The 23,760-nt window shown below is 39.6% G+C and overlaps 2 protein-coding genes across 2 annotated transcripts in view; one reads left to right on the top strand and one right to left on the bottom strand.

The window, feature by feature from the left end:
* The first annotated feature begins 903 nt into the window (after nucleotides 1–903).
* Nucleotides 904–3,666, top strand: dut (deoxyuridine triphosphatase). The gene is made up of 7 exons (XM_047362739.1): nucleotides 904–1,096; nucleotides 1,713–1,860; nucleotides 2,094–2,185; nucleotides 2,274–2,318; nucleotides 2,393–2,467; nucleotides 3,125–3,195; nucleotides 3,524–3,666. The coding sequence occupies exons 1-7, from the start codon at nucleotides 982–984 to the stop codon at nucleotides 3,578–3,580; spliced, it is 603 nt and encodes a 200-aa protein (XP_047218695.1). The 5' UTR covers nucleotides 904–981; the 3' UTR covers nucleotides 3,581–3,666.
* Nucleotides 3,667–4,024: 358 nt separating this feature from the next.
* The window catches only part of fbn1 (fibrillin 1), a 101,161-nt gene continuing 81,425 nt past the window's right edge, over nucleotides 4,025–23,760 (bottom strand). Inside the window, exons 51-66 of the mRNA XM_047362738.1 lie at nucleotides 20,451–20,603; nucleotides 20,242–20,304; nucleotides 20,016–20,129; nucleotides 19,798–19,917; nucleotides 19,600–19,722; nucleotides 19,009–19,140; nucleotides 14,616–14,741; nucleotides 13,950–14,156; nucleotides 12,375–12,500; nucleotides 12,058–12,180; nucleotides 11,522–11,638; nucleotides 7,993–8,121; nucleotides 7,785–7,904; nucleotides 7,363–7,594; nucleotides 7,102–7,285; nucleotides 4,025–5,535 (exon numbers count right to left, since the gene is read on the bottom strand). Coding sequence (XP_047218694.1) covers nucleotides 5,149–5,535; nucleotides 7,102–7,285; nucleotides 7,363–7,594; nucleotides 7,785–7,904; nucleotides 7,993–8,121; nucleotides 11,522–11,638; nucleotides 12,058–12,180; nucleotides 12,375–12,500; nucleotides 13,950–14,156; nucleotides 14,616–14,741; nucleotides 19,009–19,140; nucleotides 19,600–19,722; nucleotides 19,798–19,917; nucleotides 20,016–20,129; nucleotides 20,242–20,304; nucleotides 20,451–20,603 — 2,456 coding nt within the window. The 3' untranslated portion in view covers nucleotides 4,025–5,148. The remainder of the gene's footprint in view (nucleotides 5,536–7,101; nucleotides 7,286–7,362; nucleotides 7,595–7,784; nucleotides 7,905–7,992; nucleotides 8,122–11,521; nucleotides 11,639–12,057; nucleotides 12,181–12,374; nucleotides 12,501–13,949; nucleotides 14,157–14,615; nucleotides 14,742–19,008; nucleotides 19,141–19,599; nucleotides 19,723–19,797; nucleotides 19,918–20,015; nucleotides 20,130–20,241; nucleotides 20,305–20,450; nucleotides 20,604–23,760) is intronic.

Raw genomic sequence — 23,760 nt, 5'->3', positions numbered from 1 at the left:
CGTAAGGTTACAAATGTCTCTACTTTTATGCAAAACGCATAGTTTGTGTTCTGGAAGGGACTGCATGATTAAAGTGGTAGCAGGAGTAACTTTGGCAAGCCAGCTGTGCCACAAAACACCACTTTTATGCGTGGGGTTAAAAGGTCACGCAAAAAAACGCTATTGATGAACTTTTGTTATTGACCAAATAGTTATTTTCCACCATAATTTACAAAGAAATTCTTTATAAATCCTACTATGTGATTTCCTGGATTTTTTTTTCTCATTTTGTTTCTCATAGTTGAAGTGTACCTATGATGAAAATTATAGACCTCTCTCATGTTTCTAAGTAGGAGAACTTGCACAATCAGTGGCTGACTAAATACTTTTTTGCCCCACTGTATTGGTAGATTCTGAAAATACATTAATAAATCATAGAAATAAACACTGGGAAATAAAAAAGGCATACCAAAAAACTTTATATTTCTAAAGTTGTTTATAGAAAAATAATACAACATAAATTTATTTTCCTGGATTTAATCAGATTATAACCACCATATACAGAATATACCTACTTAATGTACAAGTGAGGGAATAATTGTGTAGATGAAAAGATGTTTGTACTGTATTATTGTATTTGCACTTTGAGAGACATGTTTGAGTAAAGATAAAGAGCCCCTGGATAATTATTCAGGACTGTGACACGCAGAAGGAACTACAGGTGCATGCCTTTTTGGGCAGTCTTGTTTTGATTGAAAATATGTAACATGATAATTCCAGTAATGAGATATGGGAATTGGCCATATAAAACGGCGTTTTGATGGGATTTTCGCCGTATTTAACGGCGTTCTAACTTATAAAACGGCGTTTTTTTTGCGTGACCTTTTTCCCAGACGTATAGTAAAAGTGGCGTTTTGTGGCACAGTTGGCTTGCCATATCAATCCACTGGCAGGACACGAGCTGATGTAAGCTGTATATCGGTGGTTGTTAGGAAACGAATTATGAAAGCAATACATTTCAGAGTCAAGGACCTTCAGCAATGCTTGTCGGTGTTTAAAGCTACTCCGCGTTTGTTGGATAGACAGTTTCACACGCAGATGCTCCCAAAAAACAAAGGCAAGCAAGATGGAAAACGCAGCGTTAGCTTTGCTAGCCTACCTAGCATTTAGTAACTGACCGCTTTGGTTTTCGTGCAAGGTTATATTACATGTTGTACTCAGACAGTGCGAACGTCACCTTATTGTTTAATAATGGTATGATATCCGCATAAAGCAGAGCTATACGTCTTAAATGGCTTCGTTTTACTCTTTAAGCTAATAGAGCTCTAAGGTTTAGTTTGTTTACACCCGCAACTGTCGCGACATTATTCCGAGCGTTACGATAATTACAGTTGCCATAGTAACAAAGTTTTATTCCGATTTATAATGAGGTTATATCCAATTCATAACTTAATATTTTGAAAAGGTTATTCGAGGTAATGGAGTTAAATAATTTGTATATTTGTGTGTATAATTCTATTTCCGTGTTGTAACTCGTGACGTATGCAGGCGGAGCTACTCTTAAATTGCGCGGGATTTTTGGCGAAGAAAGCGCTCAAAAGAGAAAACCGCAGTTTTTAACTTTAGTTTAGCAAACTCGTAGTTGTTTTAGTTAGAATAATATAGTTCGCTTTGGGTCAGTTTTATACTGTAAACTACCAACTTTGCCATCATGCCCGCCCTTGATATTACAGATGTATCTGCAGTTTCTCCATCCAAAAGAGCAAGGACAGAAACAAAGCCTGAAGAAGAAAAAAGCGTGCTTAGGTTTTCTAAGCTTTCGGAGCATGCCACAACACCTACACGAGGTTCTGCAAAAGCAGCAGGGTTTGACCTCTACAGGTAAGTTTCCATTGTTCTTTGCTTTGGGACTGGGTCTTTTCTTTGCAACCAAATATGTTTAATACACTGTTTTAACAAAATAGGCACTCCTTTTTGCGTGTGTGTGTTTTACAGTACCCAAAAATCTAAATGAGTTTAGAGAAGTGTTCTGCACTGTCCCGTATTACACCATGCCCAAAACAGTTGTAATTATTTTGTATGTCAACTGCGTCTCTCTTTATTTGACACAACAGTGCTTATGATTACTCTATCGGTCCTCTGGATAAGGCAATCGTAAAGACAGACATTCAGATTGCTATTCCTCATGGCTGTTACGGCAGAGTTGGTGAGTATCTAACATGCTGATTGTGCTCCTCAGCCACACTTATTGTTTAGCTCATGTGAATTCAAGCCTGTGTATTTCTTCCTTTCAGCTCCAAGATCTGGACTGGCAGCTAAACACTTTATTGATGTCGGCGGTGAGTCTGAGCAAAAATGTCTGCCTCAAATTCACACCATCAGATCAGCCATTTATCTGCTTGTGTTTTCACAGCTGGTGTTGTAGATGAAGACTACCGGGGGAATTTAGGTGTTGTGCTCTTCAACTTTGGCAAGGAAACATTTGAAGGTGAGTTCTGTCATTGGCGTATGACGTTTTCTTAAAAGGTGCCAGCAATGCTAAACATATTTAACTCCATTGTGAGACATAATGCTCAAGCTCATTTTATGCCCCTAGAGGAATACAGTGCCGGGAAATATGACCTCTAGTGGTGAGATTTTCACCTAACTGTTCAAGCACACTTTGGTTAAATTTGATTTAATCCAGGCTTCTGTGTCAATATTTTATTTCACTTGCAAATGCATAATTGTGCTAAAAAACGTTCAGTTTCACATGGGATATTATCCAAAGGTAAGGTAAAAACAATTTGGATTTCATAAGATATATTTGTTTTTTCAACTTTCAAATTTGTTAACATTTTATCCATATTGCTGAATTAATTAGATCTTTACATCACAGTTAAGAAATGCACATCTATACTAAAAGTTTCTATCCTTAGAAGCATGATACTATATAAAGGAACTTCAAAAATGTCTGAAAACACGATAACTTTGTCTGGCCACTGCAATTAATGTTTTATCTCATGCTATTTTATTTATCTCCCAGGGAATCGATAGGATAGAATGCGCAATCAATATTTATGCAGATCTTATGTGCAGAATGATATAAAATTCAGCATGCTGTCTTTCATCCAAGTTAATACTTGTTTTGTGTTGTTCCTCACAGTGAAAAAGGGTGACAGAGTTGCTCAGCTGGTGTGTGAGAAGATCTGCTACCCAGATCTGGTGGAGGAAGAGGTAAACGGCAACCTTACTGGCTTAATTTACACACCTGCCTTTCAGGTGTTTCCAGTTAGTCTTAAAATGAACTAGTGCAAGAGAGTAATTCAAAACATGAGGGTAATGTTCAGTTTTGTTACAGTTTTACCATTTTCCTCCTTCAGGGTGCATCTACTGGAAAAATACCAATATGTGTTTATTAGAAATGGTTTAATAACATCACTTTTACAAATAATGTTTTTAGTGTTTAGAAATTTTTGCATGTGCATTTCCAAATTGTCTATATACACCAGTAAATTAACTTTAATTTATATTTTTTCAGTTTAATTTTTTCTTTTTTGCACAGACACTTGATGAAACTGACCGTGGTGCTGGAGGCTTTGGATCTACTGGGCGCAACTAAAAGCTCCAAATGTTACTGGATTAGGAGTAAATTGTTCATATTAAGGTTATAAAAATAAGGTGCTAATAAACTTCTTTTGATAGAAATCTGGTCTATTTTCTTTTTACTATTAACACTTCATTGCACTGGTTTTGTTTTATAAAAGAACCCTCCACAGTTTTCCAAATCTCCACATGGGGGCAGTACAGGACAATAATTTGAATTTATGCTTCAAAGTGCAGTAACTCTCCAAAATCGGGAGAAAGTGTAATATATTTCAGCATACCACATCCAGTCATTTGGCCTAATCTGACTTGCGCTAGCCAAAACATTTAGAGATCGTGTAGTACTTCACTTTGATCAAATAACTGCAGAGGAGGATCAGCGTTGATTGCAGCTGCCAGTTATAACTTCATGTTATTTGGGCCAGGATGAAAGAGATGGAGGGGAATAAAACCACATGCATACACAAAAAAAGTATGTTTTTATTGTGTGGATTTACAACTAAACCCTCACTGATGTGAACAGAGAACAGGCTGGTCTGTAACAATGCAGCACTGAATTTCCTTGTGAGAGACGTATGGCCACAGAGACCTCAGTGCATAATCATGAAGGCCCAGGTTTGGCATCATCAAATGTGTGTGGGTGTGTGTACTGCATGTCTGTATACACTGTTAACAAAGGAAGTAGTTGGTCATTATAAGCACCATTATGACCCCCTCTATTCCAGGGGCTTCCTATAGTTTACAAATGCTTTATAGATTAAAAGTGGCACTGATTATTACAGTATAAACACAATTTACTTACACAGAAGAAAGCAGACAGGCTTTGATGATAGTTGTTGCAGCGGCAAGGACAAAATCTTCAGAATGACCGATGGGATCATATGTGACTACTAAGGTTTGTATTGTAGTGCAGTGCATTTGGAAGTCTAAGTGGACGTGTTGTTAGCACCAGTAGATACGGATTATTGGATCAGTAGAAAAGATGGAAAAGCAGGGTTTAAATAGGCAGTAGGATTCATTCAAGCTCAGATGTGGTTACATCTTAATAGCCCACAGTGGGTTCCTTCCCTCTCCTAAACATTTCATCTTTCAGCATTTGGGGAAGAAGAAATTCCTTAACTACACAAGGGGAGGAAATGAACTGATGTCAGACTATTGCCACTCAACCCATTTTCTTCAGACAAAATTGAGTTTATAAAATAGCTTTCTGCAGACCACATGCCCCTCCAAGTGCCATCTGATTCCACATATCATATGACAATTAACAATAAAATAAAAACCTATTCACACCCTTGATGGTGCTTTAAACACAGCTGGAGTTGTATTTTATTGGACTTAAATTGAACGTTGTCTCACTCAGCTCCTCTTCTTTTTTTATAGAATCTGTATCAATGATATGTAGAATCATCTTTGGTGATCAAATGGTGCTGTAACCTCCCTCCCCTCTTTGTCTCTTTGGTGGCGAGCCCCTTGTTGCACCTAACTACTGATCCAGAGTCTCAATTGTTTGGCCTTTAGGGCAGCGTGAGCCTGACGCTGGATCAGGAGCTGCCAGCAACATTGCCCCTTTCAGTCTGGTGATGGTTAATGTAGGATGATCTGCACCCTCATCTTCAGTACATCTCCCAGCTGTCCAGTGAGGTAGTCTTTATCGTGTTGGTCCTCCAGCTCGTCCAGCTCCTTCTTCCTGTAGAGAGGGACGCTGCTGATCTCAAGGTTGTACGCCCCTGGAGGGAGGACCTTTTTCTTACTCAAATGCAGGTAACTAACACCCTCTTTCTGGTTGATTTTGAAGAAACCTTCCATGTTCCCGTTGTCAATGCTGTAGCGCACATGGTCGCTGAGTGTGGACAAGGCTGGGGTAAACTGAAGGATGTGGTCGCGGTTGCTAAGGTCGCTGACGTTCAGGTGCAAATGGAGCGTGTTTTCGATGTCCATGCTGGCCAGGCTTACTGTGTTATCCTCAGTGAGCTGAAGAAATAAAATACAAATTTCAGGTGAAGTTCACCTTAGACCAGAACTAATTCTAAGGCCAGATCACTGTCTGTGCTCATTGGTATTTCTTTAAGTTAATTCTTTTAGTTAAATGCTGACAGATGACAGCAATCATTATTTAGCAAGCTTCGCAGTCTGATAACAGTAAACTTGTTTTTATAGTAGTTTGCAATGTCTTGATACCCCTTAAATGTGACCTTTTGAGTCTCATTACAACCAGAAAACACATATTTTATGTGATAGACCAACACAAAGTAGCACATACTTATGAAGTGGAAGGAAAATGATACCTAGTTCTTAAAATGTTTTACAAATTAAAGATCTAAAAAGAGTTGCACATAAATATATTCACCACCTTTTAATCTGATATCCCTAAATATAGCCCAGTTCAACCAATCAATACCTTCAGAAGTCACCTAATTAGTAAATAGAGCCCACCTGTGTGTGACAAGTGTAAATACAACTGTTCTTTGAAGGCCTCAGAGGTTCAATATAGAACATTAGAGAACAAACAACAGGAAAGTAAACAGGTCTGGGATAAAGATGTGGAGAAGTTTAAAGCGCATGACAACTATTAGTTGTGCACAACACCTAAAAGCCATAAAAAGTCCAATTTGCAAATTTACACAAGCCTTGTAAGGGACGCAGTACACACCTTGAAGAAGCTGTTGTGGTGAGATGATAAAACTGAACTTTTTGGCCTACATGTGCATGTGAAACACTACATGCACATCAACTTGAAAACACCATGCCCACGGTGACCTATGGGGTTGGCAGCATCATTCTGTGGGCATGCTTATCCTTTTTTTTCCAGAAGGGACAGGGAAGTTGGTCAGATCTGATAGAAAGATGGATTAAGCAAACACAGGGCAACCCTGGCTGAAAACCTATTAGAGAGGGCACATTACCTGAGAAGGGGGTTGAGGTTCCTGTTCTAGCAGTATAGCTGGAGCCACATTACACTGCCAAAGATTTGTGGTTGTAATATGACAAAATACTTCAAGGGGTATAAATTCTTTTACAGTGTACTTTAGATTTTCTTCATTCTTGTTTCCTCAGATCATAGTAGAGAATAATATGTGTGGATTTACAAAAAAGCATATTTATATATGTATGATAATTCATATTTAAAATGTGCCTAATGAAAAAGTCATTCATTACTGTGGTCAGTTTAAAAGCATTAAAATTTTGATTCTCTACTTTAATAAAAATGTCAATTTATCAAAACAAAAGGTCAAACAAAGTAACAAACCTTCCGATGACATTAATGACCAAGTGTGGTAGTGGCTGCAGTAGAATTGAAGTTCCAACTTATGATGTGTCAGTCATACATATTTTGAGCACCTAAATATTTTAAAAAAAGCTTTTCTTCACCTTACTAGAAACAAAACGAGACAAATAGCAAAAACTACCCACACTAGATTAGGCTAACTTCTCAAGTCAACGTTTTTCAGTTGATATCTGTAAATGCTCAAGTTTTCATTAAAAATAAAATGACCTGTGTCTATGATCTCTGTGTCTTCAATCCTGCATACAGATTACCTGCATGTCTTCCAGAGAACCATCATGTGTTGAGTTGGCACTGCGACGTTTGCGTCCTTTCTTTGGGTACCCGTTTATTTTACACTCATAGCAGGCTTCTGGTGAGAGTGAGTTGTCATCCACCTCACCTCCTTGTCCACCACTTACACTGCCACTTGTAAAGCCAAGGCCTGTGACACAATGCCTAAAGCCAAAACAAAGCAATCAGTCAAACAGAAAGCACACGGGAGCTGCTTTTTTCACAGCACGTCTTAAATGTACCCTTGTCCAGCGCGGTAGTATCCAGGTGGGCATCCACAGAGGTAGCCCCCATCTGTGTTAGAGCAGCCAAACTTGCATGGGTTGTGGCTGGTGGAGCACTCGTTGATGTCTGTGCAGTCTCCAGCGGACTGCTCGTAGTTGAAGCCGGTGGGACAGAGGCAGCGGAAGCTGCCTAGGGTGTTGTGGCATGACGCTCCCCCGCAGATCTGGCTGTTCAGACACTCGTTCTCATCTGGGTCACAGGAAGTTGGGAAGTAAACAAACATGACAATACTTTGTCAATGTCTGACAAATGTACATTTTTTGAATAACTAGAAGATGGTAAAAAACTTTCTCGAGAAACTGATAAAAACTAATTCTTAAAATGCATCATGTGTCATAAAGAGATTCTATATTTGTCATGAAAAAACAAAACTCCTCACCAACACACTGGTTCCACTGGTAGTGCTGCAGGTAGCCTTGGGGACAGCTGCACCTGTAGCCACCCACTAAGTTCTGACAGCCATGCTGACACCTGTGGTTTCCGTCGCATTCGTCCATGTCTGTCAGGGACCAACACCCAACATGATGACTGAAAGTGTTTCATTTCTGTTACCAATCAGTTGATTACTCTTCCTTTTGTTATCATACCTTCACAACTCTGTCCATTGGGATCTAATGAGTATCCCCGCTGGCAGTCACAATTGAAGCTACCCGGAGTGTTCTGGCAGACCCCATTGGAACCGCACAGATTTGGGTCAGTTGAACATTCGTTGTTGTCTGCGCAGAGAGGAGAGGTGGTTCAGACAAGGGTACAAACTGGAAGATGATCGTGACCTGGACTTACAGTTGAAACCATATTTCGACTGTTTAAAAATACACACAACCTTTTTTGCTCTGTCTGAAATTATGTCACACTAAATCTGTAATGTTTTAGATTAGTTAGGATTACCAAAATTATTTCTGTTTGCTAAATAAAATGTTTTTTACATTCTGCAAAACCATAACTTTGCATGCATTTAGACTACTATACTCTTTTACTTGGGGAATCCCAGATGATGATAAATGATTACATGACCTTAGTTATGGACCTACAAAGGTCTGGTTCAAGTATGGGTTCAATTTCCAGATGCATAAAAGTGCTGAATTCAACTCTTCAGTTATTATACCATAAAGAAAGGAGGAGGGGTTCTGGGTGAGAAGGGTGTAAATAAACCCCTGAACAAAAGCAAAGGTCACTGTAAAGATGCTGGCTAAAGCTGGTAAGAGAAAGTAATTATCCACAGTGAAAGGAGTCCTGTGTCAACATGGGCTAAAGAACCACTCAGAGAGGAAGAGGCCATTACTCTGAAAGCGACAGAAAAAGACTGAATAATGCTTGCAAACGCCCTCAGGGACAAAGACCTTAACGTTTGGATATGTCCTGTGGTTTGATGAGGATAAAGTTGAACCGTTTGGCCATAACACCCCCTGTTACGCATGGTGGAAAAACGGTGAGGCTCAAATGTGAACTATGAGGTTGGGAGCATCAAGTTGTGGGGGTGTTTTGCTGCAGTAGAGAATGGTGCACTTCAGGAAATAGATTTATTGAAGCAACATCTTAAAAAACCACCAGTAAGTTAGCATGGACACAAATGGGTCTTTCAAAGAGGCATTGACCCTAAGGATACTAACAAAATAGTCATATTCTTTGGAGTGGTCATCACAAACCCCTGGTTTAAGTTCTGTAGAAAAATTGTGGCCAGACCTGCAAATGTCTGTCCAGGCAAGGCGGCCAACAGACATTTTTTCAACAAACAGTTTGTCAGGAGTAATGGGCCAAAATCCCAGCAAACTGTTGTTAGAAGCTTTTGGAAGAATACCCAAAACATCTGATCCAAGTCATACAGTTTGAAAGACTTGAAAGATACTATGAAACACTAAGTAATTGTATTTAAATTTCTGGATTTGAAGAAATTAAAAACAAATAACCTCACTTTTCATTTTGGCATGCAGCAATTAGAAACAAAATAGGTAATTCCAAGTAGCCTAAAACAGGATAACTTAGCATGATTTAATACCAAGAACGTGAGAAAAAAAGAAGGTTGTGTATTTTCAGACAGCGTATGGAAATATCTAGTTTTCACTTTAAATGTGCCAACAAGTATATAAAAAATTTATAGAGTTTATTTTAGACAGGAGCTCCACATAAATACTTTGGAAAACTAACCTCTATTATTTTAAGTAAAATACAGTCAGTTTTAGGCTTTCATGTATCATATCAAAATAAAACTGATCAGGTTTTAAAATTTCTTTGAAGATAGAAAAGTTTGTGAATGATTTTAGTATTCTGTAAAGACAATATATATTTTTAGCATGTTCTCATAGGTAAAACAATAATTAAAATGTTTCTTAACAGGACTGTATTGGACCAATGCTCACTTATGAAGGTTTGAATGTTCATCCGTGGTAATCTAAGTTTGCAAAAAACTTCTCTTTTGAGAAAAAGTTTCTAATTGAACCGCTGGAATTATTTATTTTATTTAATGCACTTAAATATTTTCAGTAGAAAGGGCAAACATCTGAACACAATCAGAAGAGTCAAAGTGAAATCTCACATGTTTTAACAGCTGGTGGAGATTCTTAAGGTATCCAGCAAAGAGCATTCACACCAAAGACCCTTTTATTTCTTAAGGTTACAGTTCTATCCTCTAAGCCTAAAAACATGAACAGTTTTTATTATTCATGCCACACCCATATTTTTCTAACCTCATTACTTTTACATTGCTTACACATCAACATCTCCCGTGAGTCATTGCCTGAGGTCATTCCTAATATCCCAACCGAGGGTTCCCTGTGCTCAATTTGATATGAGGTAATGGAAGCTGCCATATGTCCAGGAAGAAAAATGCTTGTAATACCCAGAACAGCCTCCACCAATGTTCCACACCAAATTACACTGCCTGTTTCTATAATGACAAACCTCTCAATCTAAATAAAATCTTTGGGATATCAGTCAGGACCCATTAATGTGCTGATTGCTTAGCTATTATGATCTATTCTTGGTTAAAATATGAGAAAAATTCACATGTGTGTGCAATAACCAAAGAGTGTACTCTGTCTGAACTGAAGTTTGTTAGGCATGGGCTGGTTACAGGCAGCAATGTATAACAAGGTTTTCAAAATTGCTAACATTTCTCCATCTTACCAATCCTAAATGAGACGCTAGAAAAAATGCCAGTGACTGGAGCTTTTTTCCTCCCCGACCTGTTATTGTGCACTGCTAGACAGCTGGCTGAAGGTTGGCTGCTAAATTTTTACTTTGCTTACTAAAAAGACTGTGAAAAAATATTTCCAGAAACTAAAAGAGTGCCACCCATCTAGTTTTCTAGGCTGGCGCTGTTTAATAAAAAACAACAGTTTGCAAGGTACAAGTGTGTAAATCCACTGACTGCAGGCTGGATATCCGAGCAGATACCCCAATTATTAAACAAGCTAATTTCAGCTTGCAGGACTACCAGTATTACTGTATAAATAGCAGGATGACAAACGGTATGATATTAAATATATAATAAAGCACTCTGAGTGAGTTAAGTCCACCGCCTCAATGTGCCACCTTTACTAACTGTGCATGCAGCTAATGCAGTTAACATTTAGCTCTTCAGAGTTGTCTGGGTTGTCTGTTTAACTTATAACTTATTAGCAGCTTGTCAGATTTACTGAACAAGAAGCATGTAGTTAAAGGTCTGCTTACAGACAAGTTTGTGGTGGCGCACCTAACTGATGTAAGGTGCACTAGCGCAAACAATTACTTTGGAGCCCTTTTCTAGGTTACCTCACTAATGCGATGCCATAGGCAGATTTTCTTTAAAGGTTTGCAGCAAAAACTACATTTTGATGATTACAGCAGTAATCTTGAAAATGGTCTCTCATGGGTTTGATCTTGGTACTAGATCTCATTCCCCTTTGGTTTTGGTCTCACCTCCCTCAAAATCTTGGTCTTGTCTAGGTTAGTTTAGATGGTCTTGACTAAAACAGTAGTGAAGCCAGTGACACTGAGGTATTTTTACACAAGGTCATCATGCAGTAAAAATGTCAAACTCGTAAATGCCTAAAAGTTATTTTACAAATAGAGGCATAAATGTGATTAAAACTCAGATGGATGATTAGTTAATCTACTTTCTGCAAACATTGTATTTACCAATGCAGGCTGTGTGATGTTGGGTGAAGCCAGGGGGACACTTGCAAGTGAAGCCACCCACTGTGTTAACGCACAGGAACTGACAGTTATGTTGTTTGGTTGAGCACTCATCCAGATCTGAAAGGGAGAGATTCAACAGCATGAAACATCTGCCCTTCAAGAAAATTCAAAGCTGCTCAGATGTTGAATTAATGCATTTAAGATACTGTGATAAGACTTGCACGCTACTTTCTGGTCTAAATTCCTGTGCTTGTAGAGCTTTTGGCCTACAAATGAACTGCAATGGCAGCAGACACTGTACACACATGGTGAAGCAACATTAAATAAAGATGAAAGAGGCCCTCACAAAAGAAACACCATAAACTTGTTTAGTCTTATGAAAAAGCTTGATAAACAGAGACACAGGCCCTGCACACGCACGCGCACACACACACACACACTGCAGCTGCTCTAACCTGGAAACATAATCATGGAGAGGTTATTTGGATATTTAAAGATTCTTTTTCACTGTATGTGCAGCATGTTTTGTGCATCACCTCTGCAGCTCTTTCCGTCCTCCTGCAGGATGTATCCTCGGGGGCAGGAGCAGAGGTAGCCTCCTTCTGTGTTCTTACAGATGAAGTTACAAGGCTTTGGTGCCTGTATGCACTCATCCACATCTAGTGCATGAGCATGAAAAACAAAGACACAGAGGAGTTGGGAAGCTGTAGACAGCAACTCCGTAACAGGAGATGATGAGACAGACCGACGTTTACCCAGAGAGTTTCAGCTTTTTACTAGACAACAGGAACAAAAACAGGAGGAAGGAAAGAGTCCATAAGGATTACACAATGGGAGTGAAGGTCAGGCTTACCCAGGCACTGTGTGCCAGTGATGTCTGTGGTGTATCCAGATTTGCAGACGCAGTTATAGGAGCCCAAAGTGTTGAGGCACCGACCGTTCTTGCAAAGGTGTCCCATCACACGACACTCATCTATGTCTGGAAGGAAACAAGAAACGTTTGCCCCCACAGGAATTTATCAAAGCCGAGATATGGGAGTAATGTGCAAAACTCTTGAATCATTTGTCATCCTATTTTTTAGGTGCTGCTTCTGATGACCCCATTTGTTTCTTTGTTTTAAAGAGTTTTTCAGTATTTTTTTGGCTTTCCCAAGGTTTTTTTCATTTTCATTCTGTCTGGCCTGTCCAATTTGAGATGACACATTTATTATTACAACACAAAGGTTAACAATTAACCCATTTAAATTGGGATCTTTAGGTGCTTTCTAACAGCAGCCTGTCACATAGATTCAAATTTTTCCCATTTTTATAATCTAAGAAAATTACCAAGATAACAGTTTCGCAGACAGACACTTCTTAATTTTAGCTCCAACCATTTACACCTAAAAGAAGTATTCACCTAAACTTGACATACTGTAGATGATCAACTAGAGGATAATGCATCTTTCAGGTACTGTGTTAGGTTTTTATTAGATTTGTTAACCTTTTCAGAGAAAAGATGGAACAGTGGTGAACCTTCCCAGGTGTAGCTGACCTACCAAAATTACTCTAAGTGCTCATCAACTCATCCAGAAAGTCACAAAACAACCATGAACCGTAGGCAAAAGCTGATGTCACGGGAGAGGTCCAAGACCAAAACCACAGCTGATCAAAAAGAACCTAAAGGCCCGTCTCACATTGGCCAAAAAACATTTTGATGAGCCCTAAGTCTTTGGAAAAATATCCTGCCGATTGACAAAACAAAAGAGGAACTTTTGGAAGGTCTGCATCCTGTTATTTTTAGAAAAAGAACCTCATAGCCACAGTCAAGCACAGTGGAGCTAGTGTGATGGTCTGGGGCTGCTTTGCTTCTTCAGGAGCTGGACATCTTGCTGTAATTGATGAAACTATGATTTCCACCCTTTACTAGAAAATTCTAATGGTTGAGGAGAATATCTGGCCAACATTTTTTAAAGGCATGCATTTTTTTTTGTCAGTTTTTAAATCACTGTTGAAAACCTTTTATTGCATGGCTGGCTATGTGTTCTTTATGCATCTTTGTCAATTTGCTTGTATTCTGTATATATAGAGAGGTAACGCCTTTTGTTATTTTAATGTTTTTCTATGTTTTCTGTACAGCACTTTGATCCCATGTGGTAATTTAAAATTGCTTTATAAATAAAGCTGGATTGGATACTTTTATATACTATGGGCCGATGTATGCAAGACAATTTGAAAGTGGGAAACCATTCAAACGTTCTTTAGTTTTTGGGAGGATTCATGGTTATTTGGTGTTTAACTATTCTTTTTTTTTTTAGATCATTAACCATAAAATCTTTCACAACAGTTTGACAATTTTTTTAAATAACACGCAAAGAGGTTTAAGATTTCTTCTCTGAAACTCTGACTATAGATTAATGTTTAATTCGTTTTATCAACAGTGGCATACCTCTGCCGTCAGTGGTGTACCCAGGTCCCAATGGACACATCTTCTTGTACTGGGTGGTCCCCGGCAGGGGGCAGAGCTCGCAGGTGGTTCCCCAGCCTCGGCCTCCATCGCAACAACACTCCGACTTGGTCACCAAGTTCCTGTTACTAGAAGTCATCTGACACAATGTGGTCAGAACTTCTGTGAAACAGAAGCCCTCGCGGTTATCTGCACAATGAGAGAGGAAAAGAGGAAGAGAACATGAGGGGGGGATCAGCAGAGCCTGTGGAAAGCAGACGATACCACCCAGACAGAACCTGACTTCACACGCCAGACTTAGATAGATAATCAACACTGCTCCATCACTGCTGTCTGTGAGGAGAGAGATAGCCACACAGACATGAGATTTAACGTGTCCCTCGGGAGCTTTTCTCACCAAGCTTAACACGTTGCAGCTGCCCAGATGTGCATATTTAGACAAGGTAGGAAAGCTTTCCCTTGTCTAGGTCTTGATAAGAGCAGACACTGGAAAAAAGGTCTGCTTCCCACTAAGGAAAAACACCCCAATGCATTTCAAACAGTCAGTAACTTAAATGAATAGGCCACAAAAAGAGCATTTTGTTGTCCAACATGTCTGAACATTGAAGCAAAACAACAATATCCACAATGAATTGCATAACTACATACCGATACATTCTGTCAGTGTGGGGTTAGGGATGAATCCTTGGTCACATCTGCAGCGATAGCTACCAACCGTGTTCTCACAGTGGCCGTTCTTACAGATTCCTTGTTTGGCCGTACACTCATTGAGGTCTAAGACAAACATACACAGACAGTGAAATGCAGAAATCACAATGTGTTTTTTTTGGTTATGTTGCATTTAGTTAATTTAGTGTGTCCAGGTAAGATTTCTATTATTACTCCTGGTTTTAATTTTTTCTTTCCCTCCTATCTGTCCTCTCAAATCTCCATCTGCTAGCGTCAGATGGCTGCTCATACTGGGGCTTGTCCTATTGAAAGTTTCTTCTTGTTAAAAGGGAGTGGTTCCTCACAACATTCTTGCTTAAAGTGCCTGTGACACCCTTTTCCCACAAATGCAGAAATTGTAAGAAAACATCTTAATATTGAAGGAATTAGGCTGTAATTGACATGATATTAGGATTAAAGTCATGATAAAAGACAATTGTGACACAAAATAAGCATATTTCGATGTTAAATTTTGCAAGTCCGAAGTCACCTGGACATGACGTCAAAGGGGAAGTCTTTGGTCATTCAATGTGTGAATGTCAATGATAAACTGCTCAGGTAGAGGCCAGGTTGTGTTAAAAACAGCGTTAAAATGGTGAAACAGTGCATTGCTGGTGGTGGCAGCAATACTAAGACAGCAGCCGTTAGTCTGCACTATTTTTCTGAAGTGGAGGATCAGAGCTGCCTGGATCAGAGCTGGAAAACTGAGGAGGGACAGATGCGTTGGTCCCACCAAGCACAGTCAGTTGTGATCGGAGGACTTCTCGGCAAACTGCTTTGAACAAGAAACCTCTGAGATCGCAAGAGAAATGATGTCAGAGATCGGGATTATCTACCAGACCAAGGAGAACGTTGAAAGCAGTTTTTCAGTGCATCTGATGTAAATAAAAGGTTGTTGCTTCCTGTTGCTAAACGGATCAAAGCCCAGCAGGTAAGAACACCTTGTTGCAAAAGTACATTTAGGTATCGGCAGTTATTGTTAATAATTAAATATCTGAAATTATTATTTTATTATTAATTATAATAAAAATTATTAATATTAAAATAAGATAAATAACACATTTATATTTAAATAAATGTAAGCAATATATTTAAATAAATGTTTCTTTAAAGATTCTAATATAAAGTTTAAAAATGACACCAGGTATTGTCTTCAGATTTTGAATCATCCTTTGTGTCTGCTGCTTCTGCTCATTTTCCTCAGCTTCACCTATGGTTGTTTCACTCAGTGCCGTATTTACTGTAATCATGGATTTTCACTGTATCTGCTCTGGTCCAGTCCAAAGCGAAGCCCGGAGGAGCTCCAACAACCATACGCAGATCGCTCAATAAAAGCCAGTGATAAATGCGGTAGCAAGTCCAGAACAACATTGTGGAAGTTAAACTAATTAAACTGCTTCATTTTTCATTTTATGCATCCAGATATGTTTTATGTGTTTTGTTCTACAATGGGTGAGTTCACTGAGTGCAGCGAAGCTACATTTGTTGCTTAATTTGGTGCATTTAATGTTTAATTCCTCGGTTTCTAATACCTTAGTTAACCCAGTAACTGACTAATTGATCTGATGTAAACAACTGCTAATATATCCACGTATATGTATAAATACAGGTTCTTCTCAAAATATTAGCATATTGTGATAAAGTTCATTATTTTCCATAATGTCATGATGAAAATTTAACATTCATATATTTTAGATTCATTGCACACTAACTGAAATATTTCAGGTCTTTTATTGTCTTAATACGGATGATTTTGGCATACAGCTCATGAAAACCCAAAATTCCTATCTCACAAAATTAGCATATCATTAAAAGGGTCTCTAAACGAGCTATGAACCTAATCATCTGAATCAACGAGTTAACTCTAAACACCTGCAAAAGATTCCTGAGGCCTTTAAAACTCCCAGCCTGGTTCATCACTCAAAACCCCAATCATGGGTAAGACTGCCGACCTGACTGCTGTCCAGAAGGCCACTATTGACACCCTCAAGCAAGAGGGTAAGACACAGAAAGACAGAAAGACATTTCTGAACGAATAGGCTGTTCCCAGAGTGCTGTATCAAGGCACCTCAGTGGGAAGTCTGTGGGAAGGAAAAAGTGTGGCAGAAAACGCTGCACAACGAGAAGAGGTGACCGGACCCTGAGGAAGATTGCGGAGAAGGGCCGATTCCAGACCTTGGGAGACCTGCGAAACCAGTGGACTGAGTCTGGAGTAGAAACATCCAGAACCACCGTGCACAGGCGTGTGCAGGAAATGGGCTACAGGTGCCGCATTCCCCAGGTCAAGCCACTTTTGAACCAGAAACAGCAGCAGAAGCGCCTGACCTGGGCTACAGAGAAGCAGCACTGGACTGTTGCTCAGTGGTCCAAAGTACTTTTTTTGGATGAAAGCAAATTCTGCATGTCATTCGGAAATCAAGGTGCCAGAGTCTGGAGGAAGACTGGGGAGAAGGAAATGCCAAAATGCCAGAAGTCCAGTGTCAAGTACCCACAGTCAGTGATGGTCTGTGGTGCCGTGTCAGCTGCTGGTGTTGGTCCACTGTGTTTTATCAAGGGCAGGGTCAATGCAGCTAGCTATCAGGAGATTTTGGAGCACTTCATGCTTCCATCTGCTGAAAAGCTTTATGGAGATGAAGATTTCATTTTTCAGCACGACCTGGCACCTGCTCACAGTGCCAAAACCACTGGTAAATGGTTTACTGACCATGGTATCACTGTGCTCAATTGGCCTGCCAACTCTCCTGACCTGAACCCCATAGAGAATCTGTGGGATATTGTGAAGAGAACGTTGAGAGACTCAAGACCCAACACTCTGGATGAGCTAAAGGCCGCTATCAAAGCATCCTGGGCCTCCATAAGACCTCAGCAGTGCCACAGGCTGATTGCCTCCATGCCACGCCACATTGAAGCAGTCATTTCTGCCAAAGGATTCCCGACCAAGTATTGAGTGCATAACTGTACATGATTATTTGAAGGTTGACGTTTTTTATATTAAAAACACTTTTCTTTTATTGGTCGGATAAAATATGCTAATTTTGTGAGATAGGAATTTTGGGTTTTCATGAGCTGTATGCCAAAATCATCCGTATTAAGACAATAAAAGACCTGAAATATTTCAGTTAGTGTGCAATGAATGTAAAATATATGAATGTTAAATTTTCATCATGACATTATGGAAAATAATTAACTTTATCACAATATGCTAATATTTTGAGAAGGACCTGTAGATGCCCGTCCGCACGCCGTAGCACTTGTGCTCTGCCATCTGATGACAGCTGATTTTCATCTTTTGACTCTGCTTCGTCTCTCTGTGATAGTGACTAAAATATATTTAAAGAACTATGAGATTCTTCGCTGCTGTCTATGTTGCTGACCGTTGTCGCGGCAGTCAGTTTACGTGTGGGGGTTCCCCTGTGACGTCATAAAAGAGCGCAACAAAATCGCAAAGGAGTAGTCTGGAAAAGCCTTTTAGTGAAATTTATGAAAATAAATATCTCAACAGCTGTTCATTTCAGTGGCATGAATTTACTTTTTTAAATATTTTATCAATGTTTTCTTTCACACCTAGGTGTGAATGAGTGTGTGCGTGGTTGTTTGTCCTGTGTGTCTCTGTGTTGCCCTGCGATGGACTGGTGACCTGTCCAGGGTGCACCCCGCCTCTTGCCCATAGACTGCTGGAGATAGGTACCAGCTTTCCTGTGACCCACTATGGAATAAGCGATATAGAAGATGAATGAATGAATGTTTTCTTTCTATAAATGTAATTGGATTTATATGGAAATTTGATGTCACAGGTACTTTAAGGTAATGGTTTGCTGTGAAGTCAATGACCTGATACACTCAGCTGGACTTCCCTAAATAGATAACCTATTACCAATCGGCATTATATGATCAAATACATTTAACTATGTTATAATTTGGGCTACATTGTAGTGAATCTAAATATGACTATATGATTGGATAAGATTGGAATGAATTGGATTGATTTGGACTGAATTTTGACCCAACAGAACAAGACATGATTTTGACCTCTTTGACTTAATGTCAGTGGGTGGTACGTGAATTGAACTGAACAATGCTCAGCTGTCTCTCCTGTTAAATTTACACTGTGCCTCTTTCGGTTGCATCTGTTTTGCATCTGATCAGGTGTGCAGAGACATTTTGCTTTCAAGTTTGTAGTCTGGTCACCGTTTTCTGCATAGCGGTAGCAAATACTGGTTAACAGTTCCAAAGAGACAGGAATAAATATAGAATTGCATATATTTATCTTTAGACAAAAGTAGATAAGTATCAAATGTCACAAAAAGCAGAGGCAGGACCATATAATAATTACCCATGCATCCATCCCCATTAGGCTGCCGTGTGTATCCAGGTGAACAGATGCACATATATGTACCAATCAGGTTCTTGCAGGTCATTCCCCTACTGGAACAGTCATCTATACCATCTTCGCACTCGTTCTGATCTAGAGATTAAGAGAAGCTTAACGTCAAAGGATGCTGATATTTTTAAGAACTTCGTCAGACACTCCTTAACATATTCCAACATTGAGGTCTTCTGGATTAGCAGGCATGAAATTGCAAATTTAACGGTCTGTTTGAAGTTTTACTCTAAACAGTGACGTTATAAATGGTGATGGGCTCCTTCTGTTTTAGTGCTTCTCTACAAATACATCTGTTGCTATGGTACCAAAGCTATATTAGAGAGTGGATATATAAACAGGGACTTGACTGGTTACAGTTGTCAGACTGTTTTAAGTTCATCCCAGACAGAGATCCTCTGTGGATCTCTCTTAGATAACGAGTTACACAACTTTTTACATGGGGCCACTATGTCTGGGGGGCTTAGAAAGTTTTCAACCAATACTGCACTGCCCAGTAAATATCAGAGAAAATTGTAAGAGTGAGTGGTTTTGCTGAGGTACCTTTACACATCCTCCTGTCCTCGCGAAGCACGTAACCTGCAGGACATTTGCACTCGTACGAGCCCACAACATTAACACAGCGGAACGCACACAGATGAGGATTCTGGGCGCACTCATTGATGTCTAAGGAAATTAAGAAAAAGTTGAATATCAAGACTGCAAGACACTGTATGAACATTCGGGCGCAGCCTCCCATACCTTCACAGGTCATCATCGGCCCTGGCTCGAAGCCATCATCGCATGCACACTCAAACCCACCGATGACGTTAGTACATGTGCCGTTGCCACATGGATTTCCAATTTCACACTCGTTCGCGTCTGCATTCAAGGGAATTCATTAGATCTTAGCAAGCAGTCTAATAAACAAATAAGATTGGGTTACATGCTGACACAGTTAATAAACCAAATAAACTTACCTTCACATTTGACTCCACTTATATTGTATCCCATTGGACATTCACAGCGGAAGGATCCGTCTGTGTTGATGCATTGTCCGTTAATACACGGATCATTAAGGCATTCATCAATATCTGGAATAAAAGAAAAAAAAAATCAGCACTACTTGCTCACATGTCAAAACTTTTAAGGAGATCTAAAATTTATTAAAGACTATTGTAGACTTTGTAATTATGGCACATAAACCTTTTGGATGATCATCTGGTCCCAGCGTATATCCCTCTTTAGGACACAGAACACGATATGCCTCTGCAAACAAGAAATAGGAAAAGTCACAATTTAAAGTGAACAATGTACAACAATTTGTGCGCTTTTTCAACATCAATATGTTGTGCAGCTTTCTATGTGTGTGTGTGTGTGTGTGTGTGTGTGCGTGTATCATGAAGAATACACACCCTCTTCTTTCCTGGGACAGATCTCACAGGGACTTCCCCATCCTTGGCCAGGCATGGAAGTGCAGCAGCAATCTGCCTTAGATGTGTTCAGAGCCTTCGGAGCAAGGCAGCGTCCATTTTCAAATTTGGTGTAGCAGTAGTTCACACGGATATCTAAGGATCAAAATCCACAAAAGAGAACAAATGTAGTAAAAACAAAACATCTACAGATTCATCTTTAAAATGTTCTGCAAAAAGTTTAGAATCTAAAAAAATTCTGTTTAGTACTTTTTAAAATTTTTAAAATTTTTGTCTGATATAAATCTAACTGACACCATAACTAAGTTTTAGTTCTTAAAATATAAAAACAACTTTATCTGGCCCCTATCAGACCCTTAAACCAATTAAAAACATCATACACATCTTCTGCAGGCTTTTGTGATACATATGACATTGGAACTGTTGTCACTGATGTGTGAGACAATGCAAGAGCTGAATTTTACCAAGCAATGTGGTTACAAGGCAGGGGATCACTGTTTCTCAGTGAAATTGTTAAACACATGGGGAAGTGTAACTTTTCTTCCACAATCACTGAGACATACTGATCTCCATCTGACCCATCAGATACAAAGGCAATGGTAGAAAAGCTTTGTCTCTAAAATAAGAGGAGGAACTACACACAGTCTGAAATGGATAGAAAATTATTGCATTTGTTGATTAAATGCAAACTTCTCAGAATGTAAGTGCTTTTAAAGACAGACAAAGTGAGCTGGAAAACGTAGGCCCACATGTTTTAAGTTAGCATCTACAGTAAATTGTGTTATGGCCGCTTTCTGTAGCCACTTATCATTTTTACATTATATTCTTTACAATGCTAACTCCTTGGTAGAGTTTCAACTATTCAATGCAGCCTTTGCAGTATATCCATTAGTGAACCATGGCCAAGACCTGGAAATCTGGAGATTTTTGATCTTGCAAACCTTGAGAAAGCTGCTATGATACATACAGGGGTTGGACAATGAAACTGAAACACCTGGTTTTAGACCACAATAATTTATTAGTATGGTGTAGGGCCTCCTTTTGCGGCCAATACAGCATCAATTCGTCTTGGGAATGACATATACAAGTCCTGCACAGTGGTCAGAGGGAGTTTAAGCCATTCTTCTTGCAGGATAGTGGCCAGGTCACTACGTGATACTGGTGGAGGAAAATGTTTCCTGACTCGCTCCTCCAAAAACACCCCAAAGTGGCTCAATAATATTTAGATCTGGTGACTCTGCAGGCCATGGGAGATGTTCAACTTCACTTTCATGTTCATCAAACCAATCTTTCACCAGTCTTACTGTGTGTATTGGTGCATTGTCATCCTGATACACGGCACCGCCTTCAGGATACAATGTTTGAACCATTGGATGCACATGGTCCTCAAGAATGGTTCAGTAGTCCTTGGCAGTGATGCGCCCATCTAGCACAAGTATTGGGCCAAGGGAATGCCATGATATGGCAGCCCAAACCATCACTGATCCACCCCCATGCTTCACTCTGGGCATGCGACAGTCTGGGTGGTACGCTTCTTTGGGGCTTCTCCACACCGTAACTCTCCCGGATGTGGGTAAAACAGTAAAGGTGGACTCATCAGAGAACAATACATGTTTCACATTGTCCACAGCCCAAGATTTGTGCTCCTTGCACCATTGAAACCGACTTTTGGCATTGGCATGAGTGACCAAAGGTTTGGCTATAGCAGCCCAGTCATGTATATTGACCCTGTGGAGCTCCCGACGGACAGTTCTGGTGGAAACAGGAGAGTTGAGGTGCACATTTAATTCTGCCGTGATTTGGGCAGTCGTGGTTTTATGTTTTTTGGATACAATCCGGGTTAGCACCCGAACATCCCTTTCAGACAGCTTCCTCTTGCGTCCACAGTTAATCCTGTTGGATGTGGTTTGTCCTTCTTGGTGGTATGCTGACATTACCATGGATACCGTGGCTCTTGATACATCACAGAGACTTGCTGTCTTGGTCACAGATGTGCCAGCAAGACGTGCACCAACAATTTATCCTCTTTTGAACTCTGGTATGTCACCCATAATGTTGTGTGCATTTCAATATTTTGAGCAAAACTGTGCTCTTACCCTGATAATTGAACCTTCACACTCTGCTCTTACTGGTGCAATGTGCAATCAATGAAGACTGGCTATCAGGCTGGTCCAATTTAGCCATGAAACCTCCCACACTAAAATGACAGGTGTTTCAGTTTCATTGTCCAACCCCTGTAGATTGGCACTTTATCAAATACTGGCCCAATATTGTTGTCTTATTTTAACAGGGTAATCCGTGATAATAAATTGACTTGCCATTCGTTTTTATTGTTTGGAAGGCGTTAATATGTGTAACCATATTCTTTAACTGTAATAAAAAAGAAAAAACATGTAAACTATACATTTTTCCTTGATGGAGCAACTGAATGAGACTGTGCTGACATTACCTCTGTACACTTTGTTTTTCTTTTTCATAGAAGGGAGTAGCTCCTCTACAATGTCGCCACATGCTTGGTCAACAGGGCTTCCTTTAATAGATCACATTAACTGAATTTGGCTGCACTGTATTTATAGTTGAATTGAACTCGACTGAATGAGCTTTGGTCTTGATATGAGTGGTGTGGCTCATTGCCCAGGGTGGCATAGCCTCAAGGGTGTACTTGCAAAAAGAAACAAAACAAACTTTATTTGTCCTTTGTGCCCCAAACCAGCTTTCTATTGCTTATTTGCGTGTCTCTTCAATGGAGAGTGACCGCTTCCTGGTGTTATGAACAGCGTGCACCTGTGGGTGGCCAAAGTCCCTATCTAAATTGCAGCTTCTGAATCTACGCTTCGGTAAAGAGCTTTTACAATGTCGAAATCTTGAGTGCTCGGACTGTCCGCACCAGAAGTGGCTTATTTTACACTTCACAGAAATACTTCAAAGTAGATGAAACGTAGAGACTCTTTATTCTTTTGGTGAATATTTGGTGGCATTAGGACCACCTTAGACCGGTGGTGGGCACTGAAGAAGGGATTCACAAGGGCCCCATTTCAGCAAGAACTTTAACTGGATCTGAATCGGACCATGTCATTTGGTTAAATTGCAATGAATTGGACTGATTTGAATAGAATTTGGACTGAACTAATTTCTACATAACTATATATGAATGAGGAATAAAGTGCTTTGAGATGACATTTGTTATGAACTAGCACTCTATAAATAAACTGAACTGAATTTTATCTAACAACTTCTGTTTGGTCTAAGAGAAATGGTAATAGTCCCTGAAGCTTGACTATTACCAAACAGA

This window comes from Girardinichthys multiradiatus, chromosome 4 (genome assembly GCF_021462225.1).
Source record: "Girardinichthys multiradiatus isolate DD_20200921_A chromosome 4, DD_fGirMul_XY1, whole genome shotgun sequence".
NCBI lineage: Eukaryota > Metazoa > Chordata > Actinopteri > Cyprinodontiformes > Goodeidae > Girardinichthys > Girardinichthys multiradiatus.
The sequence above is the reverse complement of the archived record's forward strand: the minus strand, read 5'-3'. Positions and strand labels throughout refer to the sequence as shown.